This window comes from Melanerpes formicivorus, unplaced genomic scaffold, assembly GCF_026170545.1.
Source record: "Melanerpes formicivorus ecotype bairdi unplaced genomic scaffold, bMelFor1.0.p_v2 SCAF_29, whole genome shotgun sequence".
Classification (NCBI taxonomy): domain Eukaryota; kingdom Metazoa; phylum Chordata; class Aves; order Piciformes; family Picidae; genus Melanerpes; species Melanerpes formicivorus.
The window spans coordinates 5632461-5653889 of record NW_027142381.1 but is presented as its reverse complement, the minus strand read 5'-3'; the positions used below and the strand labels follow the sequence as shown (position 1 = coordinate 5653889).

The following is a 21429-nucleotide window of genomic DNA, read 5'->3' as shown; positions in this document are numbered from 1 at the left end:
AACTTCTCCAGGAGCCTGCAAGAATAGTTGCTCCACCAGAACCCTCCTCCAGCACTCCAAAAGGCAGCAACACCAATCCTGCCTTACTAGGGAAGTGATGAGGTGAGACTGGCATCCTACATCACTGGAAAGTGAGTCTTGCTTGCACCCATCACAAGGCTGGACACCCAATCAAATGTGCTGCTGCTCAGATGATGCTCTACTTAGCCCCAGAAGAGCAGATCTAGATAAAGAGATGGAGGCAGAGCTGGCGCTGAGCTCCAACACTTCCCAATCCCATTAGTGCCAGCCAAGCCAGCTTCACTGCCTGCATCCAGACTCAGCGTGCTTCCCCAGCCCCAGGGTCTCTTCCCAACCCCTGCTTCCCCAGAGCCACCCTCAGCTATCCCTGCTGGCTCCCAGGACAGAGCCCATTGCCCACAGCACCCAGCCCATTGCCAAACCCCAGCCCTGGGGTGTCGGGGCTGGGGCTCACAGAGGCTGTACTGGACAACAAGGGGTACTGACTCCGGATGGTTTGGACCCAGCCCTGGGCCAGGGTCTCCCTGGCAGGAAGGTGGCAGAGGACCAGCACACACACCCTGCTCCCCCAGCCCTGTCCCTCCTTCCCTCCCCAGAGGCTGCACTGGGTGCCAGGAGGAGGAGGATGCTGACCCTGGGGAGGAATCCACACCTCTCTCCTCCTCTGTCTCAGCATCCAGGTTAAGGGCTTAACTCTTTGCAAGACAAAACCCTGCACCTTTCCCAGCCCAGACTGCTTCTCGGGCAAACCCCCAACCCGCTGCCGGGGCACCAGGGAAGCGGGCATCTCTTCTCCATCAGCATGGCCCTGCCATGGACCCGCTGCCCCAGAGGCACACACCAGGGACTGCTGCCCCACCACCTCTGAGCTTTATGGAAACTTCCATCCTGGAAAAACCATGGGTTTCCCTTTGGCTTCCCGTCCCGCAGCTCTCCAAGCATCCTCCTGGGAAACATCCTCGATAAACTCCAAGCGCTTCCTGTGGATGCTCTTGGAAGAGCTGAGGCAGAGGTTAAATCTAAGTTCCCCAGAAAAGGGGTGGGGACAAGGTGTCCCTTCTCAGCTGGCAGCTCGTTCCCAAGTGCCACTAGATGGAGCTGGCATTGCGGCGGAGCGGCTGCGCCCAGTCTCCAGGGGCTCCCTGGACCAGGGGACCTCGGGGATCTCGGGAATCCCACGCTTCCAGCACCAGGACGCCGCCCTCCGACCAAGCCGTGCCGTCCTGGCTCTATCAGAATGTGTGTCACAGACATTGGCATCCTCACCAGCAAGGTGAGGTCAAGCATTGGAACAGGCTACCCAGAGAAGTCACCACCCCTGGACGTGTTAAAAAACCTGTGCCGACGTGACAGCCTGGGACATGCTTTAGTGGCCAGGATGGAGCTGGGTGGATGGTTGGACTTGATGATCTTAGAGGGCTTTTCCAACCCAAACGATTCTGCATTTCTATGATTCTAACACCAGCATAAGAGGGTGCTGCCCTAGGGAGCCCAGGGGACCGTAGGCAGCAAGTTTTGGGATGCCAGGGGACAGTCCTCCAGTTTACAGCAGCAGCAGACCCCCACTGGCACTGCTGACACAAGCAAGCTAGTGACCCACAGTCCCAGCTTCAACTACACCTGCTGCAGAGATCCACGTCCCGAGCACCTACCCCTGTGCCAAGGCCATCGGTGGGCGTGGGTGAGACGCCGTCCCCGCTCTCCTGGCCGCGGGCGCTGAGCTGGGGGGACATGGTGGGCGACTCATCGATGTAGGGCATGGTTTCCGAGCCCTCCGGCAGCGCCTTTGGCTCCTCGTTGCCCTCGGCGTCGTACTCATCCGCACCATAGTTGAAGTCTGCCAGGGGAAGAGAGGGTGGTGGTGAGCGCCCAGGCAGCGGCACGGCCAAGGGTCGCCACACGGCACACCGCAACCACCCCGTGCACCGCAGCCGCCCCAGCCTGTGGTTACCTGCGGGCAACTGACCCCGCGTCAGATCTACAGGGTCACTCCTCCCCCCCAGCCTGCTCCAGCCCCTCGAGTCTCAGCTGCCCGCTTGCTGCCTGCCCGGCTGAGCGGGCAGGGCACCACACAGAGCATCTTCCGCCCGCGAGGCATCCTCTGCTCGACACACTTCCCTATATTTGCATAATTAACGGCACCGAGAGCCCTCGGGTCTCCTCTGCGCAGGGACAGCTGCTCTGCCAGACGCCCTGGCCCCACGCAAGGCCCTGCTTGCCCAGCAGCTGCCAGCCCCGTGCCATCCCTGGGGAGCGACAGAGCTGGGCTGGCAGCCACGGCCGCCATCCTCCCTGCTTCCCCATGCCCATCCTCCTAGGAGCGTGGGAACGGGTGCCAGGACTCCTGGGTCCACAGCATGAAGGACGGTGCCACCCTCCCTGGAAAAAGAGGGGTGGAGAGAGCTCTGTGGTGGGTGGGCAGCCCAGGCCACACTGAGGAGGTCAGGAAGGGGTCTGCTTTCCCCAGCACTGCAGGAGGCCACTGCCAGGCCAGGCCAGCATCCATTTTTGGATGCCCCACACTGTCCTGTTTACCGTCCGCAGCCCAGCAAAAGACACTGTGGGGAGCCAGAGCCCCAGATGGGTGCGGGGGGAGGCCCAGGGTGTGCGGCGGGCCCCCGGGGCGCAGCGGGGCCCGGGGTACCTCCTAACCTGTTACCATGGGAACGGCAGCGGCTGGTGGCGGCGGGAAGAGGCGGCGACAGCAGCCCCGAGATGCTGACAAAGGGGAGGGGGAAGGGAGCCCGGCTGCCGCAGGGGCGGCCGCGGGGTGCAGCCAGCACCCCACCTAGGGCCTGCGGCCAGAACTCCCTCAGCAGCCCCCAAAGAGGCAGTGGGTACAGCTTGCCCAGCCTGGCCCTGTGCCAGCCCCTGGGTCCCCACCACAGCCCCATGGCTGCTCCCACAGGCTCCCTGGGCACAGGCAGAAGCAGACCCCAGCCAAGACCCTGGCCCACTCTGGCCAAAATGGGGGGCACAAAATAGAGAGCATGGGTGTTGGAGCAGCCATCCCAGACCAAATCTCACACTGCTGCCACTCTGCGCCCCTATAACCCTGTCACCCTGGCTGAGGACTCCCCTGGCTCCCACCAACACAGCTCAGCACATTAATGTTGCATTCAGCTTCATACTGAAAGTGGACATAAATCTTTTACATCAAAGAGCACCACAAAGCCTGCTCAGGAGCCTTGCTGCTCGTGGTGGGGAGGGATTGAGGGATCCCATCCTGCATCTGGGGCTGGGATGGAGGAGGGCTCTGACATGAGCCAGATGCATCCTGGCCCTGCCAGAACACCACAGCCCCTCTCAGACCTTGCTTCATTAGAAATTAGCAGCTCCCACCCACCCTTCAGAGGCTGAAGTGCCACCCCCACTGGGCCACCACAGCCCCCGTTCAACCCAGAAACTGACTGGGAATGAGCAAGCTGGAAGGGCAGAGGGAGGGGAGCCCATAACTCCCCCTGGTCCTCACCTTCCAGAAAAGGGGATCCGTGGTGCTCACCTGTCCTGCCCCCTTGTGCCTCCTGTCTTTGATGAGTCCCAGCTGGGATACCTCCAGCATCAGCCAGGTGCAAGGCAGTATGAGGTACATTAGCACTGATGTCCCCTCATGATGGGCCACCTCCATGGGACACTTACACCCTACAGCTCCCCTAAGCCCACACAGGCAAACACTGTCCTTGGGCTGGGGATGCCCCAGAGAAACCCAAACCTCTCACCCAAGCACCTTTCCCCATCAGGCAGAGCCTAAGAGGGAGCCAAGGCAGCAGCGAGGTGACAAAGCTGACAGTGCCCACCAAGCACATCAGTTCAGAGGCCATCAGAAGCCACTACCTCCTCTCCACCAAGGCCGAGATCTGCAGCTTGGGCTTTACCCATGGGGTGGGCAATAGGTCCTCCCAAGGTGGCACTGGCACTGTGGGAGATCTGGGAACACAGGCGAGGCTGGCACAGTGGCAAAGTAATGAGGAACACAACTTTAATGAGGCACCTGGGAGGTGACATCTACAGTGGCACAGGAAAGAAGACAGCAGCAAAGACACTGAGGGGGAAGGGAATGTCCTGTGGGGATGCAGGCAAGAGGCACTGCTCCCAGTTAGAACAGACCTATGTCCCAGTCCCAAGGCCAGGCTGGGGACAAGACCTACAAGCAGTGCATGAGGGAGGATGAAGCTGTGTCTCCATGGCTCCAGCTGTGCTTCCAGCTGTGCCATGCATTGCCATGCAGCATTTACAGGGCTGTGACCTGGGAAGGCCGGGCAGAGGCACCTCCCCAGCACCTGCTGCAGGTAGGGAACCAAGTACCACCAAGCAGCCATAATAGGTGAGGGGACACAGAGGGGCTGGCCCCTGTGTCTTCCTGCCACACAGGGAGCCCAAACCAAGAGCCTCCCTCCTTCCCCTGCAGCTGTATTGCCCCCACAGCCTGTTCCTGTGCCCATGCCAAACCCAGTGCTATTTTTGCTCTCATTTTAGAGCAGCAGTGGAAATCCTCCTGCTCCACCCTAGGCATGGAGACCAAGGGGAGGGAAGCAGCCTGGCCCAGGGGAGCCACTCTGGGGGTCAAGGATGCCCTGACTTGAAACAGGCTGGTACTGCCAGCTCCTACATGCAGCCCTGTGGCCCTGAGCTGGGTCTGACCCCTCAGAGCACCAAGGGCTGGTACCCATGGGATGCTGACACCCATTAGGGTAGGGGTCTCATGGGCTGCCATGTGGACCCAGGAGGGTGACAGGGTCAGGAGTGCATCATCAGAGAGGATTCTTCTCCCCAGAAAAATAATGTTTCTACTCTGCCACATCTTCCCAGGGCCGACCCAGGCTAATCCCAGCGTGATGGTCCCCAAAAGGGAGCACAGCCAAAGGCAGCGCCCAGCTCCGGGCAGAGGCAGCACAGCCACACCAGCTCAGGGTGGCATTCTCTGCACTTCCCAGCCAGGCACATGCCGCTCCCTGGCACCCTGACAGTGCACCAGCACACACCAACACCCTCCCATCCTGTGCCACTGCCAAGAGAAGCCCAACACCAGCACGGAGCCTGCAGGGTTTTGGGGAAACGCTGCAGTTTCCCTCTGCCTGGGTGAAAATTCACCATGACAACAGGGATGCGTGAGCTGGCCTCGGACCTGCCTCCGCAGCCCTCCTCCAAAGGGTGGCTCCACACAAACAGCAGCTCCCTCACGTCCTCACCACCTTCCCAGGTGTGATGAAGGCCAGACCCTGTCCTGCATTCCCCAAAACACAGGCACATCGAGCAGCCTCTCCCATGCCCCTTCCCTCCATGCTGAGGGCAGCCAGAGTAGGATTTGGGATGGCAGAGGTGCCAGGGCTGGGAAGGAGGGTGTGGAGGTTGGGGCTGGGTGCAGCCCCCAGGCACCAGCCCAGCTGCCTGCACAAACCATCCCAGCCCCCCAGGGCTGCTGCTGCTGGATGTGGCCTCCAGCTGTGGGTGTCAGAAAGCTTCAAGCTAGAAAGCTTGGAGGGTTCAGTCCTATGCCATGTGCTCCCCCAACAGCCCCCACTCGCTCCAGGGCATGGCAGGTATCCATGTCCCCTTCTCCAAAGCATCCCACTCGTGTCAAATCTCACTGGCCCACAAATGCCAGGCTCTAAGATCAACACTGCACCAAAAAAAACCACCCCTGGGCTGCCCACACAGCTCAGCACTCCCCCAGAATGGACAACAGGGACCCCATGACTGAGTCCCCCCCCATCCCCTAGCAGTGTCCCTGGCTCTTTTGGCCACCTCTGAGACAGCTGCTGCAGGACTGGCACCAGCATGGCTCTGGGGCTTGTTCCTCCTTGCTGCCCATCTGTGGCATGGGGGATTTGCACCCCTTGGGCTGCCGCAGGACACCTCTGTCCCTGCCAGCTGCCAGCCCCCGGGTACTGACACCGTGTTGCCACAGCATCCTCAGCACAGCCTTGGAGCTCACTGCAAAACCTACAGAGGGAGAGGCTCCTTCCCACAGCCACAGGGATGGGACCCAGGGCAGAAAGCACCCACGTTCCCAGGGACCTCTGTGGGCAGTGCCAGCTGCCAGGCTGCTCCAGCCCCAGTGAGCCCTACTGTGCTGGAACCACCACTGCCCATCCTAGAGCCCCTCAGAGTGGGCAGCTGGTCCCCAGAGCCTGGTGCATGGATCAACTCCAGCCAGTGCTTCCCTGTCATTGGTGCATGTGGGATGCTCAGGAAGGGGATCACAGCCCCCTGAGCCAGCATCACCTGCCCCTTGCCTGGGCTTGGCTCAGCCCAGGAGCCCCCCAGACCGGGTTCCCCAGCACGGCATCCCTCCCAGTCACCACCAGCACGGCATCCCTGCCCGGCACAGCATCCCTGCCCGGCACAGCATCCCTGCCCGGCACAGCATCCCTGCCCGGCACAGCATCCCTCCCTGCGCGACGCAGCGTTACACAACAGGTAGTGGGGACCCCCCGACCGCCCCCCAGCCCAGCCCACGTACTGCTGTAGAGGGTGTCGATCCAGGAGAGCCGGGGCAGGCCGCGGTGGCTCAGCGGCTCCATGCTGGGGGGGCCGTGCCGGTTTCAGCCCGGCCAGCCGCTTCTCATCTCACAACAAAGGCGGCGGGCGAGGGCGGGAGGCGGGGGGGGCCGCAGGCCCGGGCGGGGGCTGGCTGGAGGAGCCGGGCACGGCCGCCTGCCTGCCCGCACGATGGATTTTGTGCCGGGGGTGCCCAGGGAAGGAGGTGCCGCCTGGCAATGGCAGCACGTCCCGCCTCCCGCCCCTGCCCTGCCGGGGGGAGCCCAGCTCAGCGTCCCCCTGCACGCAGCCGCGACGACCCTCCGCGGGGGTCTGGGGACCGGCGACGAGGAGGAGTAGACGACAGCGGTGGCACAGCGGCGTGCGGCTGTCCCCCAGGCCACCCCTTTCCCCACCACTCTCGTTTGGGGAAGAAGGGGAGTCCGTCTCCATCACCCCTTCCCCGCGGTCTTACCGCCTTTCTGTGCCCCAGGGATGCGCTGACCCCTCCCCAGCAAAACCTCCCCAGCCCCTCAAACCTCTGCGGCTGAAGGAGGAAAGCTCCTCCTGGCTCCGCTTCCCCAGCTCCGGGAGGAACCGGGACCCCCAGGAGCTGGGAGCTGCCCTGCCCCATACACCCAGGGTGGGCAGAGCTGGGCACGGGCAGGCAGGGGTTAAACCGCCCTCCCCAGCTGCATGTAGCCAAAGGAAACATAAAGTGCCAGAGTCATCAACCCCAATATGTCAGGGCGGCAGCCAAGCGTTCAAGTGCAGAGGCTGCCCTCGTTCAGCCTGTGCCCGCATCAATGCCCCACTCCTGGCTGGGTGGGCAGCATCCTCCACCAGTGCCCTTGGTCACATCCTGCCCTGGACTAGGCTCCAGGGCCAGATGGGAACTGGGCAGGAGGGATAACGCTCTGCTGGGCACAAGGTGAAGGCTGAGCCACCAGATCGCGAAGTGCCAGGACATGGGTGGCATCGGCTGGGAAACCTAAGGGGACCTGCCAAGGCACTGCCACCACCTGATCCCCACTCCCATGGATGCCCACCCCAGCCCTGGACAAAGGAAAGCCAAGGCTGTAGTTTGGTATGGCTGGGGCACACATTGATAGCAGTGCCTGGCATCCAGGAGAGGAGGCACTGCTGCCCCAGCACAGCCCTGCCTGCCCCGGGGGCCATACTTAGCTTTAGCGTGGCAAAGACCCACACCAACAGCTCACTGCCTCCATGGGCTGTGAGTCACCAATTGCTAAGTCAGAGGCACAGGATGCAGCCCCACAGCTGCTATTGCCCAGCCCTTACTTGCCCTGCTCCCAGGTATTTCAGGGAGCCAAGCACACCCTCATGGGATGCTGCTGGACACCACCACCAGGCCTGCTCCATCTGGTGCTGATGCTCTCCTTGTCCCCATGCTGTCAGCAGGACTGACCCCAATGTGATGGCATTTGCTGCTCTCCGTCCCCCACCAACTCCCCCATTTGCTCCCACCCAGGCTTCATCTCAGACCCACAGCCTTAATGGCTCTGAGGGAGAGTCCCTTCCACCCTCCAGCCAAGCTCTGCACCACTGCAGCCCCCACTGAGCTGCCAGGAAGGTGACAGCGGTTCAGACGTCAACCCCCTTCAGAGCAGGAAACCACACTCTGCTGACGCCTCGGGGAGCAGTGCACCAGCAGCAGTACAAGGTGCTGCTGGTCCCTCTCCAGAACAGGGCTGCAGAGCCGTGGGGGCGGCTGGTTTTCCATCCACAGCTCTCTGCAGGCATTTTCCACATGCTTTCCACCACTAGACATTCTTGGCCACACCTGGCCCTGGCACCAGCCTCTCCACACCACTGTGCAAACCCCTTTTACATATCTCCCCCTTCATCCAACACGAGGCATGAGCTGAGCACTCCGATGAGGTGACCACAGACCACTACGCATCCTCCATCAGCTGACCACCCCTGATGTGACACCATGCAGCAAGCCCTGGCAGTGCCATGGACCAGGAGGACCTAGGAGGCAAGTGCCCTACTGGAGTGAGACATCCAAACCAGAGCTGCACCCAACAAGCCTTATCTGGCCCCCCACACCGACCCAGACAGGTGCCCTTGCACAGCCCAGGCAGAGCAGCCCCACCAAAACACGAGGCTTTGTTTCTACTTTAGTTTTCCTGCTCTTTTCTCCTTCACAAAAGAACAACAACAGCAGCACTCCAAAACCTGCAAAGCCACCAAACCTCCCTCCTGTCCCCAGGGCTAGAGGAACGCCCCCCAGCCACAGGCACCCTGTGGTGACACAGGCCAGCCCTGGGTGAGGAGATGCTGCCCAACCATGTTTTAAGCACCCCTGAGCGGCCCCAGCCCCAGCCAGGGCACAGCAGCAGCATCCCTGTGATGAGAGCCAAAAGCTGAGTCCTGTGGTTCCTCCCTGCCACCGGCTGGCCCCGTGCAGCCTGCCTGGTGTCTGGCTGTCTGCCTGGCATCTGCCCAGCCCCTGCCCACCCACCCACCCACGCATCGCTATTCCTGGACACTTGTGCAAGAGACGTCTCCAGTCACAACCACATGAGCCTCAGCGCTTGCCCAGGGCTGGACCTGGGCTGATGACAGGCACCTTGGGCTGGTAGCAACTGGGGAGCAGAGCTGGAGCTGCCTACACCTGCAACAGTGGCATGGGGCAAAGCAGATGTTTTCCTAGGGGAAGACTGGAGGGTAAGAGGGCTGTTGGGCAGCACCCTGCAATTGGCAGAGGTACACAAGGACTAAGAAGGCAACCAGAGTCCAGTGGCTGGGAGAGGTGAAGCCTCCATGCCCCTGGACCATGACAAATTCCCAGCCAAGGCTGCAGAGCCCAGGGCTGCAGAGGGAGATGCCAGCTGAGGGCCCAGCTTTCAGAGCTCTGCTCTCCTGGGCTGTCTGGAAGGTCTGAGCTGTCCCTTGCAGAAAAGCAGCAATCCCCTTGCCAGAGGTTGCAGAGCAGGAAAAGGAGGAATAAATGAAAGTGCTTCCACCCTCCCCACCAAGGAGCACAGGAGATTGTTCCTGCAGCAGGGTATCCTGCTCCTCAGCTCAACTCAGCATTAAACTTCTCCCCAGTATCACTTCCTTGTGGGATAGAAACCCCAAGGTCTGCTCTGCATCAGCCCCAGGGCATTGCTGAGAGGTGTCCAGAGCCCTTGGGGAGCCAAACGAGCTGCCAGGGCTGGTCAGGTCCCCCACACCAAGCGTGAGGAGGAGGGCAGAGACCCAGCCACAGCAGCGGTATGTCAGACTGAGGAAAAAGTGGTGGCTGCTCGCAGGAAGAAGCATTTAGTATCAGATGAAGGCCTGGACCAGCTATCACATCACATCTCTTCTGCAGAGGAGGAGACCATGGCTGTATCTGCCAGCACCACAGCCCCAGGCTGCTTTTCTCCCACCCAGCCTGGTGCCAGCACTGCCAAGATGGCTTGGCCAGGTTTGCTTCCCACTGCAGGGCTTGTGAAGGAGAAGGAAGAGGTGTTGGTTCACAGCATCAGAACAAAAACCTCCCATGGCAGAAAGCTCTGCTCTGAGCACAAAGGCCCTGCTCTGAGCACAAAGGTCTCCCTATCTGCCAGATCTTCAAACAATCCCTGAACTTTGCAGCTGGGACTTATCTTGGGGCACATCTGCAGGACATCCTACACGGTTCTGCTTAGGCTGGCCAGGCTCCACTCCCCAGCTGCAGCCAAGAGTGCCAAGAAGTGTTGCTGTTGATGATCTACATATGCAAATTATCCTGCTTAGCAAACACTGATAAAGTGACTAAGGGTGGAAAAGCCAAGTCTGCCTGAAGATGTTTCATAGGGAGGCAGCAACATCGCCCTGGTCCCTCTGGACTGGCTCCTTGTGGCTGCTCCCGCTGACAGTGGGAGGACAAACCCAGCAATGCCATGCACCAGGGGCACAGGTGACCTTTTCCTGGGATGGATCCACACTTTTGTGAGCTGCCTTGGACAAGCCTGGCTCCCCTCTCTAGCCCAAGGAAGCATTAATCCCTGCCAGCATGGGAGAAAACCTCTCTCTCCATTCACCACTGCAGGGTTGGCCGCAGCAGGCAGCGCCCAGCAGAAGACAGCAGAGCCATCCACTGGGATCCCAACCAGCAGCATCTCTGGCCATGCTGGGCAGGAGGGACCAGCTGCACAAAGAGCCCCACTGCACAGAAGTGTCTTTCCAGGAAGAAAACAAAACAAAACCAACAACCATCAAACCAGATTTCCACAGCTTTACAATGCAAATGTATTCCAGCCCCGCGGGGCACTTCTGGCTGCAGCCAGACAGCTCAACGAGGGCTCCTTGCATGTCCTGCTGCTGCTGCTGCCCCTGCCTGGGCACCACCAATCACCCCACAATTGGCCACTGCTGCACCAAGCCTGGAGGGCAGCACCTCAGAGCTGAAGCACTTGACCCCATGGCAGGCAGAGCCAAGGGCACCTAAAGTGAAGCTGTGTCCCCTCCCCCTCTTCTGCAGGGTGCCAGGACAAAGCACACAGCCCAGTGCCACTGCCACCCCCTGAGTGCTGCTGGGCTGGGGGAGCTCAGCATCATCTGCCCCAAACGGGGGGCAGGAACAAATCCCCAGGCAGTGGGACTAAGCTCAGCTGGTGGCACACGAGGGTGCTGCAGCCAGACCTGCTTCCTGCAGGATCAGGTTTGAGGCGCTGGGCAGCAACCATATTCCCACTGCAACCACATTTAGCTGATGTCAGAGATGATGTAAGAAGGGAGCAGCCAGAGGAAAGCCAGATCCAGCCATGACAGACTGGGCTTGCCCACTGCCCCTCTGCCCAGGGACAGGGACTCCCTCCCACCTCCCACCCAGCCTGCCCAGTATTCGTAGTGCTGGTGCCTGGAAGGGCTCTTTCCCCACCCAGCAGACGCTGGGGCTGATGCTGTCTCTGCCCCAGGGCAGAGATCCTGGTGGTGCCCACAGACAGGGCTGCTCACAGGTCTCCCTTTTGCTCTTCCAGCTCCTTTACAAGCCCTCCACCTTTGGCCCATCACAGGGAAGTGACTCCAACAGCAGCACTTTGTGCTTTCCTTTAAGAGCTATGCTTGGAAACAGCAACTGCTCTGCTCAAGGGCTTTTTAACCTCCTGAACTTCAGCATTTATTGATGATTTTCTTTAACAGTGCCAACCTGCTCCAGGTTAACCTTGCAGAGATGGAGTCTGGCAGCCCCATGTCACACAGGGCTGGCTGCTGTCACACTGCCATCAGGGGGGTTTGTGGAGAGAAGCCACCTCCCAAAAGGCTGCTGGGCCCCAGAGCAGATGGAGACGGTTCAAAGGTCCCCGGCAGGCACAAACACACACACATGCTGTGGTTTTGTCCTCTCCTAAGCAGTTAAAATTAAACACTGCAGCCCTGCCTGGCCTTCTCCAGTCAGAAGAGGAACTTCCAGCATCCTCAGAACAAAACAAGCACTTTCCAACACTGGGGAAATACAATGAATATAAATGAAGAGAATAAAAAATGAGGGTGCAGAAGTGGTAGACAGGCTCTCAAGGAGGGACAGCTCCCACCCATGCATCTCCCACCTTGGCACCAACTCCCAGATCCCTTCCTGCTGCTAAAGGAAGGGAAATGGACACACAGGCAACACAGCACTTCACCTTCCTGGGTGCTGGGGAGCCACCACTCTTTCCCCTCCTGCACTCCACAACCTAATCCAGGCAGAAAGAGATGCTCCAGGACAAACTCTGGCCTTGTGTGTCCCCTGGTTCACACCATAACTTTTTTTATGCTCAGCACCCTTCAAGGGGGGGACCCTGTCCCTGTTGTCACTCTCCCTTCCCATTTCCCAAGGTACTAGCAAGGACAGTGTGGTGGGGTGAGCAGCAGAGCCCACGTGACTCCAGGATCTTTCCATGACAGAAACTGTAATTCCAGCTAAAGAGAGCACAGGGATTTCATTTACAGCACCGCTCGCAGCGGCAGCATCCTGCCGTAACCAGATCCCCCAGCCAGCCCCACCATCGACTGTTCCAGCTACGCCAGCATTCCCCGCCCCACAGCTCGCATTTCTGGGGTGCAAGGTGCTGCAGAGGGCAGTCCAGGGGCTCCTGAATCCAGCAGCCTTCCAGAGGAGCTTCAGGAGTTCCCAGCTCTGAGGCAAAGCTGGCCTCTTTCTCCGCTTCCCAAGGGCAAAGCAGGGAAACCCAGCACCGAGTTTGTTCCACCTCTCTGCACACTGTCCAGCTGCCAGGCACAAAGCATCTCCCTACGAGCATCACCACGTCCCTCCACTCGGCCACCAGCACAGTCACCTCCCTCCCGCTCAGCTCACCCCCTCCCCAGGGGATACCAACCCCCAGCACCAGCCTCACGCCACAGCAAAGAGGGAAGGTGATGGAAGCAGCACCCAGGCAAAGCACTGCTGCGCCCGGGCACACCCCGACCGCCTCCCAGCATGGCACGGCGCATACTCAGCTGTGAGGCCAGCTGGGTGTTTAGCCACAGGGACAGGTGATGGCTGAGAGGAAGGGAATTTTAGTCCTTTCCATGCTTCGTTTTTAGCCATCTGCTGGCTGAGGCTCAGATTTTGCTGGTCCCGGGTGAGCTGGCACAGGCCTTATCTCCGATGCCAGGATCGTGTATCTGGCTGTCACACGCGCTGCTCTCTCATGCAAGAGCCACTAACAGGGGCATCTCGCAGATTTCCTCATTTTAAACCAGATCAATCACAAGCTACTTAAAGGAAAGCACCGTCTTTCCCTGGTAATTCCCATAAAGACGCTGTTCAAAGCTCCTTCCCTCGCTGCCCGGATGGTGCTGCCATGGGTTAGGGTAAAACAGCCGAGCACCGACCACGCTCAGCCGCAGCACCGTTAAGCACCAGAATTCACATTAAAATTCCAAGAGACCCAGGCAGAGCAGCACTAAAAGAGTTACACACCACCTGCACTGCTGGCAGGAGAAGCGAACAGCACCACGACCAGGAATTTTTAGTCATATCTGAAAAATAAAGAGAAGTGAGAAGAAAACAAGGAGAGCGCTGAGTCCGGGGAAAGGGGGATCCAGGCAACGACCACACGCTCCCAGATTCTGCTTTTAAATGTCAGTGCTGCCAGCACACACAGGCACCCTTGTAACGCCCAACAAAGCAAAGTGCTGATGCTTGGGAAAGGCTCCAGCACAAGGCTGGGGAGGGCTTGTCACCACTGCTGCCATCAGCCAGCCTCCACACAGAGCCTGGTTGTGCCACGGAGCAAGGAGCTGGGCACACGATGGAAGGGATGCTGCCTCCTTGGACGACTGCAGGAGCTGTGAACTGTGATGGCAACCCATCTGGGAGAGGAGAAAGGGGCCACACTTAACCACAGCAGATGAAAGTGTGGGTTTCAAGGTCTTGCCCAAAAAACTCATCCTGACTGGCAGCAAAAGTCTTGGTCCAGGGACCTCAAAGGCTGTCATGGGGCTGGAGGACACCTCCAAGTTACAAAGCCAGTACCCTCAGGGGCTTATGCTGTACTCCAGGGAAATCCCTTTAACACCCCCCTGGCCTGGAGCAGCCTTGCACCGTTCTTGGGTGTTTGGAAACATGCAGGAGCATTACCCAGATATAAATGCAGGATCTGAGTGCAAATCAGAAGAGTTGGAGCTTGGTTGCTCCAGTGTACTCAAGTCACTGAAGAGGTCTCTGACAACTACAGCCAGTGCCTGCTGACAGGGAGCTGCAGAAGGGCTTGGGGTGGCCCTTTGAAGGCAACATATCAAATGCCCATGGTCCTCACTACAAGGCTGGGAGCAGACTCCCATGCCTGGTCCCCACAAGCATACGTGTGAGGGAGCCCAGCACGACATGGTGACGACACCGAGAGCAGCAGCGTACTTTGGACGTTTCACCTCCAGACGAGCTTGGGAAGGTGAAATGGAATCTGAGCTGTTCTCCAGGATGCAGACCAATGCAATAAAGATAAATCACACTAAATATTAAGCACAGGGCTGACACCGGAGCGCTTCCCACCCAGGCCAATCTTAAACCAGCACCGTACCACCCTGGGGAAAAACCACCACCACCACCCCCGAACAACTGAGAAAGAACCAAATGAACTCCAGTCAGCTGCAGAATTAGTGACATTAAAAGTGACATTACTAAGCTGTCAGGAGTGTGTTTGAAATGGGATTAAAGCTGATGCAATAACAACTTCCAGGCCGCTGGAAGTAGGACAGCATGACGGGCGACAGCGCTGGCTGGCTGTGCCTTCAGTGCCTCGAAACAGCCACGCGCTTGCAAAATCACATCGTCCTCAAACCCGCCCCGAGAAACGCCCTGGAACACCTCACCCCCCTGGCACTGGGACACCTCACCACTCTGGCATGCTCCTGCTGTAGTGGCCCCAGGACTTCCCCTCAGGAGTTCACAGGGTGTCACCCAGCAGAGGTGTCCCCATGAGCCAGGTCACACCTGGAGGAAGTGACTTTCCCACAGTTGCCCAACCCCAGAGGTGGCTCCTGGGCCAGCGGTGTGTCTCCAAGAGCCAGCTGCAGGGGACACAGCCACCCTCCCTCCTCCCATGGCAGAGGATGGGATGGGGCCTTGGCATGGGATGCCCTCAGAAGTGGAATAGGAAGGACAGTAGCTTGGGATGACCTTAGTGATGGAACGGAGAAAGCAGAAAGGCTGGGGGTGGCATTAGTTGTTTGATGAGATTGGCACAAGGGCTTGGGATGCTCTCAGCACGGGGTGCCGCTCCCTGGACGTGATGCCACGGCACAAGGTGCATCAGCTGTGTGACAGAGGCAGCCTGGGTGTTTGGGCTGGCTTTAGCAGTGGCACAGAGACATGGGGATTGACACAGTGTGTCCTTGACTGTGCCACGAGTATGGGACGGGAGCTAAGGATGGGGATCCCCCACGGGATGGGAATGCCCTTGTCCGTGCAATGGGGCTGGGGACATACCGGTGCCCGGTGCGGGATGCCCTGGGCCGCGGGGTGGGGACGGTCGAGCCGCGGCACCCACCTGCCGAGGAAGCGTCCTCCGCGTCCGAGCTGCCGCCCTCCGGGGAGCTGCCGGCGGGGCTGGGCGGAGAGCAGGGGGCGGCAGGAAGGGCCGGGGCCGGCGGCGGGGCGGGGGCCCGGGCCAGGGCCGCCTCCAGGTAGCCCACCTTGAACCTCTCCTCCGCCAGCGCCCGCTGCAGGTGCCGGAGGTGGCGGCGGCAGCGCTCCAGCTCCCGCTCCATTGCTCGCACTGAGCCCAGCTCCATGCGGGGCGCCGGTTCCCCCGGGAACTCCGCCTGCCAGTGCCGAGCGAAGTCCTCCCGGGCCGCCTCACCCGCCGCCATCCCCCCCGCCCCGCTCCGAAGTTTCCCCCCCCACCCCCGGCTTCCAAAAAGCAGCCGCCGCCTTCCGCCCCCCGCCGCCGCCGCGGGGCCTGACGTCGCTGCCCGCCCCCGGCCCGCCCCGCCTCGGCACGGCCCCGCCGGGGCGGGGAGCAGTGCTGCCACCGCCCCCCGGGCTCAGCCCCGGCGGCCAGACCGCAGTACCTCCGGCCATGCCGCTGCTTCCCGGGGAGCTCAGTGCGGGATGGAGCTGGGGAAGCGGTGCGGCGTTCCCGGCTGTTCCCCCCTTCGGGTCCTCCGGGTACCCAGGGTCAGCTGCGAGATGCGGGCTGGGGGATGCTGTGCAGATGCTGGAGCGGCTGAAGGATCTGGAAGAGTTTATCTCGGAGAAAAGGAGGCTGAGGGGACACCTTCTGGCTCTCTACAACTCCCTCAAAGGAGATTAGAGCCAGGTAGGGGTTGGCCTCATGTCCCAAAGAACAAGTGATAGGATGTGAGAGGAAACTGCCTGAAGGTGCTTCAGGACTGAAAAGCCATGGAAATGTGGTGCTGCAGGACATGGTTTATTATCGACCTGGTGCTGACCGGTTAATGGACGAGCTTGACGATCTTAAAGGTCTTTTCCAGCCAAAACAGTAGGTGGCTCTGAGGTTATGAAAAGCAGCCAAGGAAGTGCCTGCTGGTGGTACTGCAGAGCCCTTAACAAAGTGCCAGCTAAATACACAAGCAATCCCACACACCCCAAGGAATCAGTCCCCAAACCAGGAACAGCTGAGCCCTGAAGGTCTGCGGACACCAGGGGACACAGGGCCAGTGCACAGGGACACTAAGACACGTACATCATGCAGTCACTTCAGGTTTATTTCATCGAGCCAAGGTCACGGTGGCACTGCCTTGACAGGCGCCCAAGCACTGGGGTCAGGTTCAGCAGCGGCGGCGGCTGCGTGTCCTACGGCGGCGGCTTCTCCCCCGGTGGCTTTTCCCCCGGTAGCTTCTCCGCTGGCTTCTCCGTGACCCGGCCCGGCGACGGCTTCTCCTGCTCTGGCGGCGGCTTCCCCCAGCCCGGCGACGAGATCTGCGTCTCGATCTCCTGGTTGTGCGCAGTTCGCTGGTGGGGCTGTCACTCCTGGGAGTCCTGCTGCGCCGCACCCGGGCCATGCTGGAGTGGTCTGGACAGGTGTCTAAGCTTGTCCTGCTCGCCCTGGGCTGTGCAGCCCTCTGGCCCCTCGCCTGCTTTTATAGGGGTGCCAGGGCGAGCCCTTTGTGATGAGGCCAACCTCACCTGTGACATCAAACCGTCTCCCTGATGCTGCCCGGCCCTGCCTGCTTTCCATGGTTACGGAGTCGTTTCCCCCCTCCCCAGCCCACAGAGCAACGGCTGCCCCTCAGCAGCACTGCTCCCTGCATCACCAGCACCTGCTGCTGTGGCAGTGCCAGAGGTGCCAGCTTGGCTTGTGTGTGTGCCTCCTGCATTTCCCATTAAATTGCCTTTATCTCAACCCAGGAGTTTTCTTACTTTTACTCTTCTGATTATCACCTCCCAGTCCTGCTGGGACAGCGGGAGTGAGCAGCTGTGTGGGGCTCTGTTGCTAGCTGGGGCTAAACCAAAACCAAGTTCCACCATGGTCCTCCATGGACTGCAGGGTGGATGTCTGCTCCATCCATGGACATCCCTGGGCTGCTTGGACATCCCTGCTCCACCATGTTATGATCACTTTAGTGTGAAACTTCACCCGGGGTGCAGCCCTGACCCCCACCCTGTGAGGGCTGGGTCTGAGGGGCCCCTTTCTAACAATTACCAAAGATTTACAACCTTGGCAAGTGGTGACAGATCTTGCTATTGCTTTCTCTTCTTGCCTAAGACAGCCAACGCCAGCTTGCCTTGACCTGGTAACAACAGCAATGCACTCCCCAGCTGCTTCCCTCAGGGCTACAAACATTTCTTGCCACCAAATGTCTCCGGCTGATGTTGTACCATGGTCCAGGACTGTAGTTCTTTAGCAATACATTGACGCTCCATTGCTTATGGTAGAGTCTCAACAAGTAATTGAAGTAGCTACTAAAACACTGAAAGATGATTAACAGCACCAAGGCTGGACAATTAAGGCAGAGAAAATACAGGGCTCTAGAACTTCTGCACAGGTTTTGGGATTAGTTTGACATGGACAGATCAGAGAAATCCCCAACAGGATACAGCAGAGTCCCCCGAATTCCTGTAGCAACCACAGCACTACAGACTGTGGACAGCATCCCCCCCACACCCGTCCCGTTCTGCAAGTAAATTTCTCCCCGCATTCCCGGCTTCCAAAATGCCGCCGCTGCGGGGCCTGACGCCGCTGCTCGCCCCCGGCCCTGCCCGCCCCCGGCACGGCCCGTCCCGGGTGGCGAGAAGCGCTGCCACTGCTCCCCGACCTCAGCCCCGGGTGCCTGCACTGGGCATCTGCACCGGACAGCTCCGGCCATGCCGCTGCTTCCCGGGAAGCTCAGCGGGGGATGGAGCTGGGGAAGCGGTGCGGCGCTCCCGGCTGTTCCCCGCTTCGGGTCCTCCGTGCTCCCCGGGGTTGCTAGGGGATGCGGGCTGGGGGATGCTGTGCAGGTGCTGGAGCGGCTGAAGGATCTGGAGGTGTTTAATTGCAGAAAAGGAGACTGAGGGGACACCTTCTGGCTCTCTACAACTCCCTCAAAGGAGATTGGAGCCAGGTGGGGGTTGCTCTCATGTCCCAAGGCACAAGTGAGAGGATGTGAGAGGAAATTGCCTGAAGTTTCTCCAGGAGAGGGTTGCATTGGATTTTAGGAAAAAAAAAATCTTCCCCGAGTGTGTTGTCAAGCCCTGGAACAGGCTGCCCAGGGAAGTAGGGGACTCCCAACCACAGCAGTAGATGGCTCTGGGGTTATGAAAGGCAGCCAAGGAAGTGCCTGCTGGTGGTACTGGTGCAGAGCCCTTAACAAAGTGCCAGCTAAATACACAAACAATCCCACACACCCCAAGGAATCAGTCCCCAAACCAGGAACAACTGAGCCTGGAAGGTCTGGGGACACCAGGGGACACAGGGCCAGTGCACAGGGACACTAAGACACGTACATCATGCAGTCACTTCAGGTTTATTTCATGGAGCCAGGGTCACGGTGGCACTGCCCTGACAGGCGCCCAAGCACTGGGGTCAGGTTCAGCGGCGGCGGCGGCTGCGTGTCCTACGGCGGCGGCTTCTTCCCCGGTGGCTTTTCCCCCGGTAGCTTCTCCGCTGGCTTCTCCGTGACCCGGCCCGGCGACGGCTTCTCCTGCTCTGGCGGCGGCTTCCCCCAGCCCGGCGACGAGATCTGCGTCTCGATCTCCTGGTTGTGCGCAGTTCGCTGGTGGGGCTGTCACTCCTGGGAGTCCTGCTGCGCCGCACCCGGGCCATGCTGGAGTGGTCTGGACAGGTGTCTAAGCTTGTCCTGCTCGCCCTGGGCTTTGCAGCCCTCTGGCCCCTCGCCTGCTTTTATAGGGGTGCCAGGGCGAGCCCTTTGTGATGAGGCCAACCTCACCTGTGACATCAAACCGTCTCCCTGATGCTGCCCGGCCCTGCCTGCTTTCCATGGTTACGGAGTCGTTTCCCCCCTCCCCAGCCCACAGAGCAACGGCTGCCCCTCAGCAGCACTGCTCCCTGCATCACCAGCACCTGCTGCTGTGGTAGTGCCAGAGGTGCCAGCTTGGCTTGTGTGTGTGCCTCCTGCATTTCCCATCAAATTGCCTTTATCTCAACCCAGGAGTTTTCTTACTTTTACTCTTCTGATTATCACCTCCCAGTCCTGCTGGGACAGCGGGAGTGAGCAGCTGTGTGGGGCTCTGTTGCTAGCTCGGGCTAAACCAACACCAAGTTCCACCATGGTCCTCCATGGACTGCAGGGTGGATGTCTGCTCCATCCATGGACATCCCTGGGCTGCTTGGACATCCCTGCTCCACCATGGAGCTTGCACAGTCTGCATGTGGAAGCTTTGACTAATTTGGCTTTGCCATACTCTTCCTGACATTCGTATAGGCACAGGCTGACCACAGCATTTTCCCAACTGAAATGTGCTGTAATTCTCAGTTGATTCACCAACAAAATTGATCAGTTCCTGATGAAAAAAAAATAAATGAAAAATGGAAGTAAGACCCCTTAGAACAGCCCAAGCCCCTTTGAATATACTCTGTATGTTTTCAGAAGCTAAACAGCAACACCACAAGAGATATCCTATTTCTTCTGCTGTGGAATACACTTTAGTGACAGTTCAGACAAGAGATCAAATATCTCATGAGATTTCCCTGGAGAAAATGAGCTAATTCTGCCTGGTTGGGAGGAAAGGCTCAAATTTCAGACAGTATTTTATTCCTAATCAATCTGTCACAGGAATGAGCATCATCACAGATAAGCTGTCTCCAGAACCGCAGGGAATGACACGATCCACTTGGCAGCAGCATCGATGCTGCCACAAGACCATCCCTTCGTTTCACACCTCAGGGGCTGCTTCTGGCCAGAGGGCTGGCAGCAAAGCCAGACAGGGATCCAAAGGAATTTGTGTCCCGGAGAAAATGCAGGACAGATCAGTGGTTTCCATGGCTAGGAGCTGAGAACCTGCTGAAGAGCCTGCCCTTCCAGGGCAGAGGTTTTGATGCGTTGATAATTTAGTGTGCAAGTTCCCCTGTGGTGCAGCCCTGACCCCCACCCTGTGAGGGCTGGGTCTGAGGGGCCCCTTTCTCACAATTACCAAAGATTTACAATCCAGAGAGGTTGTGACCAGATATCACTACTGCTTTCTCTCCTGGCCTCAGAAAGCCAGCATCAGCTTACTTTTACCTGGCACAAAAATCAATGCATTCTCCAGCGGCTTGTTTCAGGGCTACAAACACAGTCCCTTTCCTTGCCACCAAGTGACTCCAGTTGATGTAGCACCATGGTCCAGGGCTGCAATTCTTTAGCAATATATTGATGCTCCGTTGCTTATGGTAGTCACAACAAGGAATTGAAGTAGCTACTGAATTGCTGGAAGCTCATTAAGAATGCCAAGGCTGGGCAATTAGCGCAGCGGAAATACAGGGCTCTAGAGCTTCTGCACAGGTTTTGAGATTAGTTTGGCATGGACAGGTTAGAGAAATCCCAACAAGGTAGGGCAGAGAGTCTCCGGATTTCCTCTAGCAGCCACAGCAAACCAGCTACACACCGAGGCCATCCCACCGTCTCGCGGCAAAGTTTTCCCCCCCACCTCCGGGTTCCAAAATGCCGCAGCCACCTTCCGCCCCCCCGCCGCCGCCGCGGGGCCTGACGCCGCTGCTCGCCCCCGGCACAGCCCGTCCCGGGTGGCGAGCAGCGCTGCCACTGCTCCCCGGCCTCAGCCCCCGGTGCCAAATCCGGGTGCCTGCACTGGGCATCTGCACCGGACAGCTCCGGCCATGCCGCTGCTTCCCGGGAAGCTCAGCGGGGGATGGAGCTGGGGAAGCGGTGCGGCGCTCCCGGCTGTTCCCCGCTTCGGGTCCTCCGTGCTCCCCGGGGTTGCTAGGGGATGCGGGCTGGGGGATGCTGTGCAGGTGCTGGAGCGGCTGAAGGATCTGGAGGTGTTTAATTGCAGAAAAGGAGACTGAGGGGACACCTTCTGGCTCTCTACAACTCCCTCAAAGG

At 59.4% G+C, this 21429-nt stretch overlaps 1 protein-coding gene across 2 annotated transcripts in view; it reads right to left on the bottom strand.

Annotated features, from left to right (window-relative positions):
* The window catches only part of ABR (ABR activator of RhoGEF and GTPase), a 40199-nt gene extending 24591 nt beyond the window's left edge, over window positions 1–15608 (bottom strand). The window contains exons 1-2 of one of the 2 annotated variants that reach the window (XM_068154680.1): window positions 15474–15608; window positions 1674–1858 (exon numbers count right to left, since the gene is read on the bottom strand). In XM_068154680.1, coding sequence (XP_068010781.1) covers window positions 1674–1781 — 108 coding nt within the window. In that variant the 5' untranslated portion in view covers window positions 1782–1858; window positions 15474–15608. Of the gene's footprint in view, window positions 1–1673; window positions 1859–6484; window positions 6602–15473 lie in introns of those variants that run through there. The other variant, XM_068154681.1, reaches the window with a different exon arrangement.
* Between the last annotated feature and the right edge of the window lie 5821 nt (window positions 15609–21429).